This window comes from Sinocyclocheilus anshuiensis, unplaced genomic scaffold (genome assembly GCF_001515605.1).
Source record: "Sinocyclocheilus anshuiensis isolate Anshui unplaced genomic scaffold, SAMN03320099.WGS_v1.1 scaffold369, whole genome shotgun sequence".
Taxonomy (NCBI): Eukaryota; Metazoa; Chordata; class Actinopteri; order Cypriniformes; family Cyprinidae; genus Sinocyclocheilus; species Sinocyclocheilus anshuiensis.
In genome coordinates this window covers 273,081-294,298 of record NW_015540935.1, presented here as the reverse complement: position 1 = coordinate 294,298, position 21,218 = coordinate 273,081, and the positions used below count along the sequence as shown (strand labels likewise).

The window sequence follows — 21,218 nt, the reverse complement described above, 5'->3', positions numbered from 1 at the left end:
ATGTGGAAAATAATGTGTTTTTTTAACTTTAAACCGCATAAACACATTTCATTACACCAAATACACAAAATAATGTTCTTTTTAGCAGCATCATATGACCCCTTTAAGAGGCGGTTGTGTTGACATTGTTTTATTGGAATTTTGAGGTGTTCAGTTTTATATTGATTATAGAAAATAAACGTGATTGCTCTCCTCACAAATCAACTGTTTCTTGTTTTTCACTGGCACTTCTCTTAGTTGTTGAGGACTAGTGCATCTTTGAGCCTACATTCAATATGAGTAAAATACTTAAGTACTCTTAAAATCAGATACTCTTAAGACATTTACTCAAGTCGTTTTGTAATTGGTGACTTGTAACTTGTAATGGAGTCATTTTCGCTGTAAGGTATCTGTACTTTTGTTTAATATCGCATATGAATAATAATAATAATAAAAAAAACTACATAACTGTAGTCTGCTGCTGCTACCAAATCCACTGACAAGTATTAGCCATTTGTGATAATGCATATAAAACATTATTTTTTGGCACTCAAAGGACAATTCAAACTCTTTTTCTCTCTAAAACCCTTGCTCAGCATTGCTCATATTTTTGGCAAAGACATCATCTATCGGCTCTCCGGAGATTTAAAGTGAAGCTAATAAGGATTTGCAAAGTGACTCATACATTTGTGCAGGACTGTAAGCTTGCTTAATATCACCTGAACTGAAACATATGGTTTATGAATAACATACCTTGTTCATTAACCTAAACAAGTTAAACATTGGTTTATTCACCATTTAACAGCTGTTGTTCCATTATGCAGGCATTCACACTTGCGATCCATAGAAATCTGATTTGTGTTCTGAATCAGCAGTATTGTATGTTCACTAGCAGGCAGTGCTCTGCTGTTTCCTGACTCACAGGAAATCTCTAGTGGGCTGAAAATTACAGCATGCCACATTCCTTTCATTAGCAGTAGCTGCAGGTTAAACAGAGCCAACTGAGACTTAACCAGATAGCAGATTTAGCTCTTCTCTCGCTGCTCAATTTGCCATACAGCTTAGGCCTTCAAAAAGTCTTCAAACAATATTAAAATGGTCTGGCGGTTGACGCACTTGCTTTAGACACAGTGATGTGCTCTCCTACAAAAGAGAGCTGTATGAATGTAAAAGAGTGATGGTGCTATGAAATAGGATGTGGTGAGGCGTAGTGGTTAAAGCTGGAAGGATGGTGTTCGATCCCTTTAGGAATCCATAAACTATTTCCATTTTGTCCTTGAGCAAGGCATTTAATTTCAGGTTGATCCAGATGGATTGTCTCCGTAAACAGGTCATGATGATGTTCCATGGTGACATTGCATAAAAGTCATGCAATCAAATTTTTCCAGACCTGGTTGTGGGTTATAAATACAGGTTAAATGGCGTGTCACTGATGTGTTTTGATTTACTAACAAGTAATCACATTTGGCACATGTGTTCGTCATTGAGTTTTATGGTGTGAGTTCATTAGAGATTATACGGAATGAGAATTCCATAAAGTGCATCGACCAGTCGGTAGAACTGATGGGACGATACAGCCAAAGGATAATGATGATAATCCTTTCAAGACACACTCATTAGTATTTCAATCTATCTGCCAGAACAACAATCATATCTGATAATCTGGGCAGGAAATCATTTCAAGGGAATCCATTAGCTTGTCCAGTGGGACCATTGGGGTTGTCAAGTACCATGTAACCATCTTATTGAGGACTTTTTGTATCAAAATATGGAATTTTACAGCCACTGGCAAATTACAAGGGCGTGCATGTACATGGGTAATATATCCCAATATGAGGGTAATGGGACACTCCAGGGACTTGCTTTAAAAATTGAGAATCGGTACCAATAAAACAGATTTATGCTATATGCGTACAATCAAATGCGTAGCCTTTGAAAGTATACTCCATTTCAGATGTGAGATGGATGTGAGTTTGCCCAGCCTCACTAGCTGCTGCCTGTCTGTCAGGAAGCTGGTGATCCACTGAGAGATGGAGGTGGTCACGGAGAGCTGTGTGAGTTTGTCTGAGAGAAGGTCAGGCATGATGGTATTAAAGGCCAAACTGAAGTCCACAAATAGGATCCTTGCGTAATTCCCAGGTCTGTCGAGGTGTTGCAGGATGTAATGCAGTCCCATGTTGACTGCATCATCCACAGACCTGTTTGCTCTGTAGGCAAACTGAAGAGGATCAAGCAAGGGTCCAGTGATGTCCTTCAGGTAGGCCAGGACCAGTCTCTCAAGTGACTTCATGACCACAGACGTGAGAGCGACAGGTCTGTAGTCGTTAAGTCCAGTGATTTTGGCCTTTTTGGGGACCGGAATGATGGTGGAGCGTTTGAAGCAGCAGGGAACTTCACACAGCTCCAATGATCTATTGAAGATCTGTGTGAAGATGGGGGCCAGTTGTTCAGCACAGACTTTTAAACAGGCAGGTGAAACACCATCTGGGCCTGAAGCTTTTCTAGATTTCTGCTTCCTGAAGACCCGGTTCACATCCTCTACACAGACCTTAAGCACAGGTTGAATGGTGGGGGAGGGAGGGAGCCAGAGTGCAGGGGTAGTAGGTGAATGTGTGAAGTGCAGATCAGAGCGGATGGGGGGTGGTAGACTATCCTTTTCAAATCTGCAGTAAAACACATTCAGATCGTCAGCCAGTTGTTGATTCTCCGCAGAGAATCCATTTGATTCACGTTACCATTTGATAACGTGGACAATCGCAGGCAGTCAACACATGCCCTCTAAAAAGCTTCATCATAGTCCAGTGTCTGCACTATTTTTCTACAGAACCTATGACCAATAAAAATGTCTTTGTACTTTTTCAAACGAAAGTTGTTGCTATCTCATAACCCTTGCACACAAGCACTTGTCAATGTGGGTGTCTGTTGTTGCTGCAGTCTCCGCTATGATGCTGTTGTTTGATGCTCCTTCTTGCTATTTTCGTTTTCTACTGTTCTGGAGAGCCAAGTCCTGCAGAGTTTAGCTCCAGCCCTAATCAAATACACCTGAACAAGCCAATTAAGGTCTAAGGGTTACAAAACTCTGCAGGACTACGGCTCTCCAGGACTGATGTTGACCATGCTTATTAGCATGCATATTACTAGCATATTGGTTGTTTATTAATACTTAAAAAGCACATATTAATGCTTTATTCTACATAACCATATTCTAGATCCCTTAACCCGACCCCATACCTAAACTTAACTACTACAACAACAACAACCTTACTTACTAACAATAAGCAGCAAATTAGGAGTTTATTGAGGGAAAACCCTTAGTTAATACTGAATATGTGTTCCCTAATCTAAAGTGTTACCAAATCATCTTTTTCCATTGATGGCCATTTGAAATGTATTGACAAAGTTGCAGATTTATAGCTGGGCAATTAAGTTTCAATCCCTCCTCTCCAGAAACCTGTCACTTACATAAAGCAATTGTAGCAATTAGCAAACGACAACGATCCACTGAATTCCCAATGGACAAAATCAAGCCCTGCCAACTGTTTTTCAAATGGTGTTGTGGTTAAACATCTGGGACGGTAAACAACAAGTCAAACTCATGTGCATGTGTTGATCCTTCAGATAATACTACTGCATTAGATAACACCATTCAACAAGAAATAGGTTAATCAAGGGAAGATTACCCCGTAAGAGGCTTTGGATACAAGCCTCTGCTAAATGACTTCTTGCCATCATGTCTCCTGGGCTCTTGAGCTTTTTTTAACTGCGTATTTAATAGTGCCTTTTCTCCTCTCATGACTTGCATGCTGGGACAGCATATGAGCTAGAACTGCTGATACATTAATGAGAAATCCCTTTGGGCGGGTGAGGAGAGATGCTCGATCTGTCCTGTCGAGACCTAAACACATGACCTCACATGTAAAAGCCTAATACTCTCACCAGCGTCTTAAAGGGTTGATGGTTTTATTCTGGTCAGCAGCACCAGCACATGATTTCACTGTATAATTAATGGAATCTTCTCCAGGGTGACTGATCGTAGTCAAATACGAAGTTATTCTGTGTGTTACTTCCATGAGCCATCAGTGAGTAGTTAATGAGTAGATGGAGATGCACAAGACCTTGAATCCTAGGCTTTCTTGCTCCATAAACAAAACCAAAATGCAGTGACTCATTATGCATAACTCTTTCAAAGGCTTTTCACATTGTGCCTAACCCCAGGTTATCATTGTTCTGAACCCCGCTTTTAACCCTGGTTGTAGGTAAATTTCACACCTGTAATTTACAAGTGAGATTAGCTCTTAGTCTATGGGATTACATCTCTGCCACAATTCTGCGTGCGAAAGATCATATTTTGAGCACGCAAAAGTACGCAAACTGAGTTTTATGGAGAAAATGTTTGTCTCGCAAAGATAAAAGTATTTCGAGAGCACGAAAAAAATCAATTTTGCATTTAAAATAAGTTTTTGGATGTGTGCAGACCTTCTCTTTTGCGCGTGCAAAGTTTCGCCAACTTGCTCACCTGATGCCCGCCCTCAGTGCTCTCTAAATGCCAACAGCTCGCTTGCTCAACACAACCCAGCGTTACAATATGCCATAGTTCCAGCCAATCAGAGACGAGGCTGCTAAATTCTGACTGGCTGCCCTGACAACCAGTCACAACATTCCTTGCATTACCTCGACAGCAGAAGAGGAAAAATATAGTGCATGCATAATTATCACCAGGAACCATTTAGTCTCCAGCGCCACCATTTTCCAGAACTGCAACCTACCTGGAGTCTCCAGAAGTACAAGGTATCTGTCACGGTGCAGGGTGCCTTCTCGGCTTCCCCTGTGTTGTGTTGTCCTGTCATGTTCGGTAGCTCGTGGTCTGGGCAATCAGCGCTGATCTCTCAGCGGGGGACTTTTGTGCGCTCAAAATATGATCTTTCGCGCACAGAATTGTGGCAGAGATCTAAGCCTATATTAGTCCAAATCCAATTTCTGTGCATATCGGATTGGAATCCGATGATATTAAGCAAGTGTGAATGGCAAAAAAAAAAAATCACATGAAATATGATTTCTACAAACCCGTTTCAAGCTACATTCATATGTGGTTTGATATCCTTTTCAAATCGCATTTCTGGAAATTTGTTTCAGTCTGACTGCTCAGATTGGATTTTGCCTAACTTTTTTGCCCGTGTCACTTTCTCACGCCACGTGAAACGTAAACTCGTCAGGCGTTGTTTGAAGAAAACATGCTGAACGTCTACGCAGAATCAAGGTTGTGTTGTTGCTAAGTGCGAGTCAAGCGGAAAATGACACTATATAGCTGGTCTACACACCTCTTCGAGTTTTGAGACCGGCAGATGGCAGCACGGAATAACCAGTGCATTCCAGAGGTGATATAATCCAACATCAAATTGAATATGAAATAACATTGGACTAAAAAAGCCCACAGTACATGCAGAGATGCAACTTTACCTCATTTCAGAAGTTAACTACACATCACTGATATACTGTAGAGAGCTGTATGAACATGGAAAATGTGACTAATGAGGGGGCCTTTCACTTCATATAATTGCTTCATTAATGTGGTTGAGCCAATCTGACAAGTTCAAACCATTTATTTTCACTTTACAAATTTAAAGGGAAGGACAATGAATTTGTGTACACTATGTCTCTGAAGGTCCCATGGCGTAGGGATAGCATTATCTTGCAAGTTTCAGTCATTTGCATATTTAAGCTTGCCGGCTTGAGTTACATAAGAGCCCTTTTGGTAATATGCTGATTCAAACAGCCCGAATTCTGTGAGTCAGAGTTTAACTGGCTCTACAAAACACTTAATCAATCCCTCAGGGACATTCGTGTGAAATCACTCCTAAGTCCTAACAGTTTTGACATTTCCGGCTTTTGGTGCATATTTATGTCCATAGGTGCACTGAAATCAAATATAAAGCCATAGTTAGATTACTTACACCTTTATATTACAGCCTTGTGGTTTAGAGACTTTTGTATACTGTACAAATCTTAAGTCACAGTCCTGCAGAAATCATCAAGAGGAGTTAAAGACAACTTGCAGCTTTACTATTGTGCCTGAGCAGCTAAGTAAACTAATTTAGATTAAATCTGTTTTCTTCTTTTGGTCCTAGGGACAGACAGTACTGCATATTTTGTAAGTCTTCCTTATTCAATACACCTGATTCAGCTTGTTAGCAAATACCTCCATCCATCTACTCAACTGAGTGTGTCAGGAAAGAGAGACATACAAAATGTGCAGTGAACCAGGATTGAAAACCTTTGGTCTAATGGACTGGATGCTAACTCAAGGATTTCTGGTCTTATTGTGCAGGATCCATCAGTGTATGTTATTCCAAAGACAAAAAAAACTTTCCAGCCATCCCTGTCCTTCACAATATCCAAGCATGGCGAGGATGCCACACTCCCTTGCAGTAACTCCACGGACACTTTGTTTTCCCGAGTCTGTCCTCAATCACACCGACACACTTGGGTTCCCACCACTGAACCCTTGAGAAAAACAACCAGTTTGCTCTCAGAGGATTTTCCCTGCAATTAGTATGTTATTACTGAGGGAAAACACACCTGCCATGGAATTTAAAACAATTTACTAGTTCAAGATTTATTTATTATTTTAGTGTAGAATTTAGGGAGTATTCAGCCAAACGCTGCTGTTTTTGTGTACAGTGAGTGTATGAATGTGTTCACATGAATGTGTTGCATATATTTGCTGGCAGGTTCTGTGGGTTATCCCGAACCCTGCCTACATATCGCTTACAGGAAATAAAGTCTAGGATATTTTTTCTATTTCTGTGTGAGATTTCCTGTTGCGTCAGACCTCCATGGAAATAAACTGAGCCCCAGGGCTAAAATAAAGCAATCACATCTTATGTTAAATTTGCATTACTGTAAGTTGAAATTCATGCAAATAAACAGAGGTTACACATGAACATGTTTGCCCTTCTGTTTTGGACCCACAAAACAAAAGCTACATGAATGCAGAATGTCACTGATATTTTGCCCGAGCACAGGGCTCGAAACGTGCCAGTGTGGAAGTGTCATGGGGAGCTCTGACTTTGCATCAACAAAATCTTCCCCAACATGGGTGAGGGGGGTGAAAGGGCTGATGGGAAGTCTTATCTGGCCTCTTACTGTGCACTTGAGTGCACAGACGTTTCAACCTCGCATGACTGGGGAAAGAATTAAGGGGGTGTAGAGAAAAAGCCTTTTGTGTGCAATACAGCTTCTGGAAGGAAAAGTTTGCAAGGATTGCACAATCATGCACACAGCAATCAATCCAGCTATAGATGGTTTCCATTGAGATGATGCCATTACAAAGACAAGCGAGACAAGAGAATGAATCCCAGAGATGGTTTTATTTCAGGAGTGGAACACCACAACACACACATTCAGCACCACAAATGATGGTTTCTTCTCAGGACAGAATGAACCTATGACATCCAACAATATGCCCTGGAACATTTGGTGCAGGTTGTTCATTCATGTCTCTGTGTTGCTCTAATATGTGAAAATGTCCTTGATGCTTGTACCTTTGAGGCAATGTGGGAAACCTTTGTGGAGTCAGATTTTTACATTTAGCTACTGAATTATATGTGAATGCTCTTTCTGCATACTAAGCTTGCCTCTACAATGCTGGAGTGTTGAGAGTGAGAGAGTGAACATTTCTAGATTGTTACTAAGGCATTGCTTTGTTGTTCTGGGTGGTCAATAGGGCAATTCCGGTCAGTTTATAAGGTTTTTATGGGTGTTTCCTGGGCAGTTTAGGGTGTCTATGCTTTGGTGGTTTCTAGATGGTTTCAGGGCTGTTCTAGATAGTTGCAAGGCAATTGCTAGGTGGTTACCAGGCATTTTCTAGATTGTTCTGGGTGATTACTAGACCTGTGTTATTCTGGATGATTACTAAGGATTTTGTTGGGTGTTCTGGGTGGTTACTACTGTACGGTACTGCTCATCAGCTGATATGGTGTTTATGGGTGTTTCCTAGGCAGTTTTTAGGGTGCCTATGGTTTGGCGGTTTCTAGGTGGTTACGGGGCTCTTGGTTGTAAGGTAGTTGGTAAGTGGTTGCTAGATTGTTCTGGGTGACTGCTAGACCAAGGTATTCTGAGTCTTTACTAGAGGATTGCTAGGCACACTAGCGACTGATGCTAGAGGCTGTTGTCTTTAGCATCCTTGCTAGCGCACCTGACTCCCATGCCAGATTGATGCTGATTCAAAACTAGGGTGGGAGTGAGGTTTCAGGGGTGAGTGTAACGGAGACCAGATGGTATGGAGCTGTGTAGATTTCCCATGCAACAAGGAAACTTGCTGCATAACCATTGCATTGCAATGCATTGTGTAGTAACTTTGTTGCCCCTTCGTTACTCGAACCATGTTGGTTCGACTATATAGGATTGTAGAACCCTCATCATGCACAGGTGAAGCAATAACTTCTAATATAATGATTAAAGATCACAATTAATGTCAGATTATAGTTTATTTACAGGTGCATCTCAGTAAATTAGAATGTCGTGGACGAGTTTCACAATTTGAGTTGAATTACTGAAATAAATGAACTTTTCCATGACATTCTAATTTATTGAGATGCACCTGTATGTGAAAAATAGAAAGTTTTTTTAGTCATGTTAATATGAAGTCTCACACTTCAGAGTTGGCATACACTATACTCCTATATATGTACAATTAATTCATTCAGCAGGTCTCTTCCACAATGTAATTTCTCATAGATGCTGCTGTAAATAATGAAAATGGCAACTGAGGACCACTTCACTGTTTTTGTGACTGGTTGTTTTGCCTTAATGTTTGATTCCATTCTCGTGGGTTTGCTTGCCCAGGGACTTCAAAAATATAACTGATTGTTGACACATTAAAACATATAGAATGAAATGTACCCATATATATATATGGAATGAAGGATACAGAATTGAATGCATGCTTATTGTGTTCAAGAGCATGATCTCTTCAAGTCTTTATGTTGTACTAAATTGTAATAAACTATGCTTCCAACTGCAGGTTTGCAGTGCTGTTTGTGAGTGTTTGTTGGAAACTCCGCATGATATCGGGAAATATTTAATCGAGAAACTAAGCTGTTAATGACAGAACTTGCAACCATGGCTTATGATGCTTTTGGGAAACACACTCCTGGGTGGTTGCTAGATCATTGCTAGGGTGTTGTGGCTGGTTGCAAAACGGATGCTTACTGTTCCCCAAGATATTCTGGTCGCTTGATATGGCTTGGGTCCCTCCTTGTAAGTCTATGGTTATTTTTTCGCCTGTTTTATCATTCACCAGGGTGAAAAAGAGTATATTTGATTGTAATAATATCTCCCCCAACAAGCCACGTGATTTGAATCATGACTCATATTTGTAGTGCAAATGTTCCGTGATGAGATAGAGATGAAAGATTAATATGGGGGCTGTTTAAATCAAAAATCCTAAAATGGCGAATAGTAACACTGATGCTTGCAGACACCTCTAACTACAACCCGTGAACCAGTACGAGCTACATCATTAAGGAAAAGCAGCTGGCTGTAAGCTGCAAAAATTATTGTTTCATCTCCTTAATGTTTCCCTGGCCTCCATCTCTCAGATGAGGAATGCACCCCTGATAAGACTCATTTTATCAACCCCTGACACATTCCTTCACATTTTCATCCCACTCTGTTTCACATTAGGTCCTGTGTCAAACATACATTAATAGAGTATGTGCCTTGTATGCAAAAACAGCTGGGATTCCAGGCACTTGTAGGAAGGCGTCAAACTTTTTGCTACATACAGCAGCGGAAGGTCAGGCGTTTCTGGGTTTGAATGTTTCGCTTTTTGTGCTGACGGCCTGAATCAGCAGAATTCTTATTTAACAGATGGCAGACAGAGTGCTAATAATACCCTCGTGAGCAGCTCATGTGGCATGCAGTCAGTGAAATGTGAAGAGTATTTTATTTTTTACAGTAAAATGAACTGTTGTATAAATCCTCACAGTTTGGCTTGTACTGTAATGGAAGTAGAAAAGTACTATACTTCCGTCTATTCAGCTGTATAAGTGTAATATTTCCTGGTTGTTGTTCAGAAATACATTAAAGGGAAAGTTCACCCCAAAATGGAAACTGTCATCATTTACTTACTCTCATGTTGCTCCAAACCTGTATGACTTACTTTCTTTTGTGGAACATAAAAGAGGATATTTTGAGAAATGACTTGATGGGTTTTTTTTTTCCCGCACACAATGGAAATCAATAGTTACCAAAATATCTTCCTTTGTGTTCCACAGAAGAAAGTTAGTCATACAGGGCATGGCATGAAGATGTCTAAATAATGACAATTTTCATTGATCTCTTTAAATTGCGGAGTGAATGATCTAACATTTTTCTGTGAAAATCTGATGTCCTGAATTTTAAAGGAAGTCTGTTCCACTTTTGTTTAGTCTAGAGTTAAGAATTTGCATTTATATGGTACATCATTTTATGGTTTATTTATATTTTTATTCACATTATTGTCTTTGACAACCCAACATAACATTTCTTGCCATGGAGAAAGGGTCATCGCTTTTTTCTTCACTTCTCCCAGTGATTATTCTTTTTCAGCGGTTACATATGAACATATAACATTTGAGCTATAGCTCTTAATCATATAACATTTGAGTTAATGGACTCTGCTATAACTACTGTGTGATTTACAAGCAGGCTCCTCCATGTGCCAAAGTGAGTAAAAATGTGCTGCTTTGGCACAAATATAAAATAGAGTTGCTAGCCATTAGGCCTAAAAATATGACATGGTTAAAATCAGTTTAGAGAAGGATATTCGAACCCACTTTTTATGTAAGAGAAATAATGTGTTTTAAACATTTCAAACATTAAAATTGCCTAAGGAAATGCTCAGTGACTTTCATGCATCTGCTAATAATGAGGTACTATAAGGAAGCCAAATAAATTTCAAGCTGCAACTAAAGCCACCAAAATTAAAATATACCAGAAATGTATTGAAATACATATTGAGTGTATTTTTATGTTTCAGTGTTTTTTTGTTTTTTGTTTGTAAGAGAATACGGTATATAATATTTCATTTTTAAGAATTTTTTGGACACTTACCGTAAGCCACAGTTAAAAGTGTAGTGTATGCAGTGTAGTGTAAGCTCTCTGTTCTCTTTGGGCTGCGTCTGGTCTCGTCTATGTTTCACGTGGTTGTGTTTCTGTGACTTCCAGCGATCTCCTGCGTTTTAATTTGTTTAATAAAGACTGTTTATTCTGTTGTTGTCCGCTCATTGTAGCCACTGCTGCTGACATTGTGGTTGTCAAACATTAATGGTTTGTAGTAATTAATAGTTTACTGTGGCTACTCTGCTAGGACACCTGAATGAACTTGAGGAGAATAAAAAGTGAAGTTAGTTCTCATGAAAACAAAAATACAGTTTTCTGGCTGTTAAAAATATTTATAAAAATATGAAATCTGGAGCAAGTGTTCATTTTGATCTTGTTTACAGGGATTGTGGTTAGAGTTGGTTATGTTGATCATCTAGGTAAATGTTGGTTTTAGGTTTTCTTTTCTTTTGTTTGTAGATTATAAGAAACTAAGATGACAACTAACCAGCACGCTGAGATCTACACAGAGGAAGTCTGAGTCGGGGAAGAATGTGTTTCTACATCTGGACTCAGTGTGACAGATACTGGCAGCTAGCAAACTAAACAAGCCTATTAAAAGTCTTCAAAGAGGTCCTGCTCATCCTGTGCTGAGGGCCTGCACCTCTCTCTCTCCTCAGTGTTTCTGCGGTCTGATTCCCGTGGCGTTTGTCTCTGGGGTTCAGAGATCTCGCAGTCCTATTTGGCATTCGTGGCAGGTAGACCCACCGTGTGAAAAGTGCAAAGATAGAGAGGGGGAGTTTTTTTTTTTTTTGAAGTCTGGGTGCAAAGATGTAGTTGAAGGGATGAGATTTGCAGTAATGCTCGAGGATGCAGTTAAATCATAAATCAATTGTCTGGCGTAAATCCTTTTGACTGGATTCGTCTGAAAGAAGAAAGTCATATACACCTAGGATGACTTGAGGGTGAGTAATTTATGGGCTAATTTATATTTTTGGGTGAACTAACCCTTTTAGCCAAGGAGATAAAGACCAGACCCTTTCAAGTGCCCTAACTCTGATATGCTGGTGTAAAGTGTGGTGCTTCTGATTCCAATTCTACTACTAAACAATTCCATTAAAGATTATTTTAGTACTTTTGAGAAAGCAGCCACCCCACCGCACACCATTATTACTACACACTGATGAAAAATATTACCCTTGTGAGAAAGAAGTGTGCTTAATTGTATTGAATGTGCACTTTTACTGCAAGAACTGTACTTGCAAATATAATATGAAAGAAATTAAAGGCCACCTGTACTTAAAGAGAGTTTACTTTCATGACTGCTTCTAAACATAATTTTGTAAACATTTTTTAAGTGCACTTTAAAGTAAATTTTAAATCATTGTGTGTAATAATCTTGTCTTGCTTTAAAGAAGTACTCTTATTATGTTGAATATTATTACTAAAGCAGATGTAAAGTTCTTGGTTATCATTTTAACTGTAGTGTGTAATTCAATATTTTATTTAAAGTTAATAGATTTTAAATGTACCAAATTTCAACTTCATCTTTACAAATGTGTAATTACAAATATATTGAAATACATGACATACAAGTTTGCAATAAACTATAATCTATAATCTCGCAACTTTTTATCTCACAATTCTGACTTTTTTTGTTTCAGCTACGGAATAAAAAAGAAAATCATAATTTTTACTTTTTATCTCACAATTGTTTACAATTTTTCTCTAAATTGTAAGTTTATGTTTCATATCTTGCAATTCAGACGTTTTTTTCAGCATATATATCTCACACTTCAGAGTTTATGTCTTATAATTTTGACTTTTTTTCTCAGAATTTTGAGAAAATCTCAGTTTCTTAATTTGCAATTCTTTTTTTTGTGTGTGTTTGTTTGTTTCAGATGCGGAATAAAAGAAGAAAGTCATAATTTTGACTTTTTTCCTCAGAATTGCACATTTATAACTCACTTCTAAATTTATATCTTGCAATTCTGTTTTTTTTTTTTCAGCTACAGAATAAAATTTGAAGTGACTTTTTAATCTCGATTTTGACTTTCTCTCAAAATTGTGAGTTTGTCACAAATCGCACAATTCAGACTTGCTTGACAAAAAAAATTCTTGCAATTCTGTTTTTGTTTTGCTTTGTTTTGTTTTGATTCAGCAACAGAATTGAAAAATTGTAATTGCAATTTTTTATCTCACAATTTAAAAAAAAAAATTCTCAAAGTTGCTAGTTTATGTTGCAAATTATACCTCGCAATCCTGAGAAAAAAAAAGAAGGAACTGTATGAACTGAAATATAAGCTCAGAATTGCGAGAAAAAAGTCTGAATTGTGAGATAAAAAGTCACACTTAGCTTTTCCTAATTTATGTGGTGCAATTAAGCTTCCATAGTTACGAGACACACATTTACCAAACACAAGTAACCAAAAGCAACCTTTAACCAAAAGCCCGGCACCTATTGAAGATATTAGTGCCTGGAACTGCTGGGATAGGCTTTAGCTGAGGGCTGTTTGACATTATGTGATGTGTTTAGCCTCCTGTGTTAAATGACTGCAACAGGCCTCTGTTTATGTCTCACACAAGAATATTGTCAGCTGTGTGTAAATGTGCTGCTGTAAAGCAGGGAGCAACATACCTGTGTCACGGCTCTCCAAAGCACTGTTCCAACACAATTCCAACATTTGCTCGCCATCCTTTCCATTTCTAGTAATATTGTGTTGACAATGCAGTTCTTGGCAATCCTGCAATGATAGCTCTCTGTGACCCCAGATGGCATTAAACACAATCACAATTCATCACCTGCTTGCCTTCCTCAGCAAACAAATGTTTTTAGGTTTTCAGATAATAAGACCAATGTGCCGTTAACTGAGAGAACACATTTCTTTAAATGCCGTAGCTCTGGATTTAATCCCTCTGCCAACTGGGCGGCAGCGAGTGCCAGGCTGACCATTCAGACTGATTAAACTGCTAATCAAAAGCATTTGAATGTATTAGAGAAAGTCGATCTGCAGTGCTCGTTTAGTGTTGTGCGGCTCTATGAAGTGTGTCTTCTGTTAGATTTCTTCGTAAAGGCATCTGGTGTGTGGTGGGCATGGCGCTAAATAAGATTTTCATAAAGGTTGTCTAGATGACTAGTTGTTCAAACAGCTCATTGACTAGCCTATTAAGAAAATATATAATTTTGCACATCCCTAATTAAAAGTCATTATTGGAATGTTACAAGTGTAAAAAAACGTTAAAGGAATAGTTCACCCAAGTGTATTCATTCTCAGGCCATTCAAGATGTAGATGAGTTTTTTTCTTCATCAGATTTGGGGAAATGTAGCATTGCATCACTTGCTCAGCAATGGATGCTCTGCAGTGAATGGGTTCCGTCAGAATGAGAGTCCAAACAGCTGATAAAAACATCACAATATTCCACAAGCAATCCACACCACTCCAGTCCATCAGTTAATGTCTTGTGAAGCCAAAAGCTGCATATAGGGACAAGTAAGGTCCCCAAGTAAATACACTGAATATGTTGTTATATTTGTATACTGTTTTATAATGTACTACAATACACTGTGATGCAAATAGTATTTACCACAAAATACAAATACAAACATGTAGTTGCTATATAAAGTAGCATCTAATACTATTTACAGTTCAAAGAAATGCAAAGAAAATGTACTATTTAAACTATATATCTAAGGTGTTGGTCACCATTTCTTTTTCATCATTTTATTCACCATATTCTACATAATCGCTCAATAAATATGGGCTTATTAAAGCTGCATAATAATTTTCAAAGATTTTGCAAAATGACGTTTTGCATACATGGCACGTCCCAAATGATGTCTACTTTCCAATGCCAGGTAATTTACCCGGAAATATTCGAACTGTAACTTGCTAGTTGTACTGTAAATGCAAACTATGTTACAGACTTTTCATTAAGACCCCAAAGAATCATATCAACTTGTGGAAAATGGGCATCCTATGACCCCTTTAAAATAAGCATGAAATGTAGAAAAGCAGCTTATCAAACAAGAAAAAAAAAGAGAAGGACTTGTTTTTGTCCATCCTTTGTTGGCTGGATTCTGAAAAGAATGGAAGCAGAAGTAAGTCATATCAAAGGAAGTTATCAACAAATAAATAAATAAATAAATAATGCTAATATATATATATATATATAAACTAACTCGGATATTTTCTTGTAAATTAAAATGTAATGAGTTACTTTATTAGTTACTTGAAGAGAAGTAATCTGATTACGTAACCCGTGTAGCACTGCTAATAAATAAACTGCTGAAATACATGGTGAACTGCAACATTTTTTTTTATGGAAAACTACACCATTCAGATGACTCTTCACAAACTTAACAACTTTTAAATTAGCATCAAATTACTGAATGCACCTTGAAAAATGCTGAATCAGCCTTTAGTTACTATGAACCCATGCTTTCTCAAGTAGCAATTTAAAAACATATTTCAAAGCACACTTGTTTACATGGGCTTTTCCTCAGGCAGTTTCCCACTCTTCTCTCCATACTTAATTTTGCATTATTTATTTTTATGCATCATACTTTTGCACTATTTTTCTTCTGTTATTCCTATATACTCTCATATTATACCTTGTCGGTTTTTACTTCCTGGTAACTGCTGCCATATGTATGTGTGTGGATGGTAAGTCTTCTGTAAAGCTCTCTGTAAACACAGTTTGGAAAGGTGCTATATCAAAATTTTACCTACTCATGGGTGGTTTGTAAAAACAAACATAAATCTTAAGTAATGCACTTTACTTAAGAAAGAATACACACCATTTCGAGTGTATTGCCTCAGGAATAAACACTGAATATCTGGGGTGTCAAACCCATATAACATGCAATGCAACAAATTAAAGAGTTTATCAGTCCTGCTATAGCAAAAATATTATGAACAAATCACGCAATATAATAATTGGACATGAATGTTATGTTATGAGCACAATTTAATTTTAAATTCGTCTCATTCTGCAACTAATGCTTCATATTCTGTTAGCTTCTCTCATTACTTTTCCCCATTGACTACTATTGTAAGTGCATTACTGTAAACATTATTCATATTTTTTGAACATTTTCTTTGGTAATCTACAGCATGCCACAGATTCAGTTTGTGCTTCACATTTCCATTAATGAAATCAATAATCTAAAAGGCTTAAGAAAATAAAAGCACAGCTCAAGGTTGTGCTCTGGTTTAGCACGAGTGGGTGGGAAGTATATGATAGATGCCAATCTAAGCATGTTAGAATAGGGTTTTATTCAGTCACAACCCACATGTCCACATAGCACCCTGCAATAGCAACTGCATTTGCTTCTTTTCTTAAAGAGCAGGTCATATGGGTTTTTGAAAAATATCTCTTTTGCAGTTTATAACGTAGCTATCCTTAAATGAAAACAATCTGCAAAGTTGTTAATCAAAAAGGTGCATGATAAATAAAGATATTGTCTCTCAAAAGAGAGAGTCGATTTTGAATCGCCTTAACGAGTCGTCATATTTTCGAATCTTTCGGTATACGTCACTGGGTAACACATTTGCATAATCCCCGCCTGCCCGCGACTCTGACCTGCCCACAAACACTTCCGCTAGTTAGTGTTTACATCATGTTGAGAAGACCACTTCCGCTAGTTAGTGTGTTTACATCATGTTGAGAAGACGCTGTGTTCAAGGATACCACAGAAATACAATTCGAAACTTTTGTTGTGTGCATGTCATTTTACCAAGGACTGCTTCTCTAATCTTGGCTTTTATCTTCGTTGGCTTCTTCTATCTTCTTAATTTGGACTAACAAGCTCTCCGAAGCACAATCTGTAAGTACGATTGATACGTTATGTGTACATTTTCAATTGCGTGCTCAAAATACCAAGTTTTTGTGCTAATATGTGATGTATACCTATAGTGCAGCTTCAGGTTTCCAGGTAAAGCACAATATTACTGTCTTTCTGAAGTAGTTCTGATAATTCGCTGTGAACCCACTATTTCCTAAGAGTGTGTCGATTAATGTAGACTGACGTTGTTCTAATTACTTTGCTTAATAATAAAGAATGCAGTGTAGCGCACAGACTTTATAATCATTGTGAAATTGCTGTTTATTTTGCTGCACCGAAATGTATTGTCCTCATTTGTAAGTCGCTTTGGATAAAAGCGTCTGCTAAATGACTAAATGTAAATGTAAATGTAAACTGTTTATTTTGCTGCACTGGCAGTTATAGGGTTAATGCGGGAGAGACGAGCGAGATAGTTAGGCTGCTGCGCCTGTGATTACAGCTGTTCTGTGTTCTGATTAAAAGTTAAGACACAGAGCGTCTTTTGTCTGTCGTTCTTCAAACATTACAGTAGACATATTTTGGTTTACAAACTGTATTGTTTCATCAGTTAGTCACGTTAGCACTCGGCTAACGTATCCACCATTATTGTTTTAAGTGTTCACAGTTTAGCAGCTAAACTTCAGCTGTGGGCACGATTCACTTGCATAAGTGTTTTTGTATTTTATGTCATTATTATAAGAATGGATTGGAGCACTATTATTGTTTTATGTAAAGGTGCTTTGTCAATGGTAGCGCTCGCTAACTTGCTCAAGGACTCCTCTCTGTGCCAATCACAACAGGCTTGGCCAGCTGACCAATCAGAGCAGAGTAGACTTATGGAAGGGAGGGGTTTTCTCCGAACTTGCTTGGAACGAATCGTTTCGAAATCATTGGCAAATGACTCTAATATTAAATGTACATTCTGAGAAAATTACAATGTTTTCTGACCTTAGATGCATTTAAACCTGTTGTAGGGGACTCCAACACAATATTAGGACACTTTAAAAAAACATATGACCTGCTCTTTAAGTCTCTCATCCCCGCTCAATCAAAACTCCTCTCTGGTTATTGTCCGCCACTCTTGGTTCCTTCTGCTCGTCAGTCTTCCATGTCTCATTATGTGTCTTTTCTCTCCCACATGTCTTTAGATTCACTCCTCCAAAACATAACACCCCACTGTCCCCCTCAAGAGGTTCTTCAGAAGCTGTTCAATCTCGCAGAAACTGACAGCAAACTCTCCCTCGCCTCTTTTTCTCTGGGCAGCCCTTAACCAATCCACTGACTTCTTTCCACTTGGCTATGCTTTCTTGGCCCTCCCTGCAAACCTCACAATCTTAGGATAGTTTTACAACACACCACACAAACAAGCAGTTTGGCAGAGTTGCCGGTTTATTTTGGTGCTCGTGTAAACAGTGCAGTACTGTGTAGCAGGAGCTTGCGATTTCAGTAATCTTATAAGGTCATTACAAATCATACTCTGCGACATCGATCTAATAAACTTGGGTACGACATGTATGCTGACTGAACGATGATGACACCTATTGAATCGCAGGCTATGATGCAAGTTTTAGTATAAAAGAATAAAACATCATCAGCATGCACAAGTGGTTAACAAATAGAGCAAGATGAATCACGCTTTGGCAATTGTGGTTGGACAAGGAGGACAATAAATTACTTATTGGAATCCCACATACTGGTGTTCTTTTTAGCTCTTTACGCCTCCATGGCATTTATGCTTTAGCGCCATGTCGCGGTGATCAATACATCATTTCATGTTACATTTTTATTGGCTGGTTAGTAGACGTAGGTCGTAGCAACAAACACACTGAGATGGTTATCCTAAATTTCTTAAACTGCCAGAAAATTGTCGCAGGCTGTCTTTGGTCGCAAGACCGTGACAACGGCTGTCTTTGAACCTTTCTCACAGTACGATGCAGGACAAACGAACAAAGAAATCACTGCAATTGTTTCACATTGGTCATCTTTCGTCTGGGACAGGCTAGAATTGTAAAAGGTATACCTGGCATTATAGGGGCATATAGAATAGGCTTTTTAACTATGTATAAAATACAGCGAAATTGCACGATTATGAACGGAATCACATTTGGTTTTTCACCATCGAAAATGGGTAGGATACAACTATTTGGACATGGAGCTGCACTGAGATCTCGATATCTCTGGGATTAAAATATACAGGGCCTTAAAAGTGAAGATTCCAAAAGAAAAGTTTATTAAGAACCAGAATGTAAAATCATATTGAGATATCTTTAATACTACTTGAGTTACAGGCAAACAAACTTTGAAAAAATTATATTTATGGCACTCTGACAGGTATGTTCTATGCAATTGTCTTGATAGAGGAAACAAGGTACATTTCTAGTTTCAACATTATTTGTTTTTCAGACATTCCCCTTTAAAAGAAAAGAAGTATCAGCTGAATGCAAAGTGACCCACATTTGGTTTTTGACCACTGAAAATGTTTGGGATCAGTAAGACTTGTAATGTTTTTTAAAGAAGACTCTTATGCTCATCAAGGCTGCATTTATTTGATCAAAAATACAGAAAAAAAAACAGAAATCTTGCAAAATGTTATTACAATATAAAATAATGGTTTATATTTAAGTGATAGCAAAGATTTATATTGTTAGAAAAGATTTATATTTTGAATAAATGCTCTTCTTTTTAAATTTTTATTCATCAAAGAATCCTGAAAACGTATTGCCGTTTCCCCCCCAAAAAATATTTGGCAGCACAACTGTTGCCAACATTGATAATTCTAATAATAAATCAGCATATTAAAATGATTTCTGAAGGATCGTGTGACATTTTATACTGGAGTAATGGCTGATGGAAATTCAGCTTTGCATCACAGAAATAAATGATATATTAAAATATAAAACCATTATTTTAAATGATAATAATAATATTTTACAATATTACTGTTTTTTCTGTATTTCTGATCAAATGAATACAGCCATGATGAGCAGAAGAGACTTATTTAAAACACATTAAAAGTCTTACTGATCCCAAACTTTTGAACAGCGGTGTGTGTGTGTGTTTGTCTCATATATATATATGACAAAAAGTCATACACATGCTTGTACACGGGTAAATGATCACATTTTTTTCTCTCTAATTTCAGATGTCAGATCTAGAGGATGAGATTAAAGTGTTGCGGCGGAAGGTGCAGGAAGGAGAAGAGGCACTTCAGAGGGCTGGACAGTATGGACTTCAACTCTTGGATGACAAAATGGATCTGCACAACAAATTGGAGGAACAACGAATCGAGATGTCCAATGTCATTGAGGTACTGACCCAGCACTGATTTGCAGCATTTGATCTCCACACACAGTATAATGATTGACAGTCCAGTCGATCAGTGAATGATTCCTTAAATGTGCTAAATTCTCCAAATGCAGGCCCTGGAACAAGAGAAATACTCTTTACAAAGGGATGTTGAGCTAAAGGCCCGCATGCTGGAGAGTCTGCGATCAGAATTTGATCTCGTCAGAAACCAACAGAAACATCAAATGGAGCAGCAACAAACTCTGCTGGAGAGGAGCCATGCTCTTGAGCTCAGCGATTTAAAGAATAAGGTCAGCTCATATGCTCTTTTGGTGTTCAGAAGTTTTTTTTTTTCAATATAAAGCAGGAGTTCCCAGAGGATTCATACATTTTCCATGTTTTTATCCGTTAAAGCTGACGCATGTCATTTTTTAAAATGTTACAATAATTTCTGACCACTGGAAATGGCGGAGTGTTCAGGAAACCTATTAGAAAACAATTAAAATTTTTGCATTTGGTGATGCCATTAGTAGCAAAAAACTTGAGTTGAAGCATAATTTCAAAAAGGTACTTATTGTATAGCTTATTGTCCTGAAAAGAAATGTTATCTCATCTGTGGTGCTGATGAAATGTCTTTGTAGTTGGAAAAAATGAAGACAGATTTAGAGGAGGCTCAACTTGCTGAGAAGCAGATGAGACACAAGCTGGACCAGCAGTCGCTGCAATATAACAAAGAGTGAAAAATTTAAGGGGGTCTGAATACTTTCCGTACCCACTGTATATATATAGTGAAAACGCTGTTTGAAAACATATGTGTGGTGTACTCCTGATAACCACTGTATATGTTTGTGCAATGTGAAACAGGCCTTGCACTCATTGTCATCAAACATTTACACAATCGGTCAATCTAGATGACTGACAGTAACCTGGTGACCAACAATGCTATTTTGCAAAAGCTTTTTGTTTTTGTTTTCCCAGCTAAACACAAGAGGGCTGTTGCTAGGATTGCTAGGATGTTTTTGTTGGCAAGCATCCGCATGGAGCTGA

At 38.0% G+C, this 21,218-nt stretch overlaps 1 protein-coding gene across 1 annotated transcript in view; it reads left to right on the top strand.

The window, feature by feature from the left end:
* LOC107689553 (protein Spindly-like) overlaps positions 1 to 20,911 on the top strand; it is a 47,986-nt gene extending 27,075 nt beyond the window's left edge. The window contains exons 2-4 of the mRNA XM_016487575.1: positions 20,029 to 20,193; positions 20,306 to 20,482; positions 20,813 to 20,911. Of these exons, the coding sequence (XP_016343061.1) occupies positions 20,029 to 20,193; positions 20,306 to 20,482; positions 20,813 to 20,911 (441 nt within the window). The remainder of the gene's footprint in view (positions 1 to 20,028; positions 20,194 to 20,305; positions 20,483 to 20,812) is intronic.
* Positions 20,912 to 21,218: the final 307 nt, after the last annotated feature.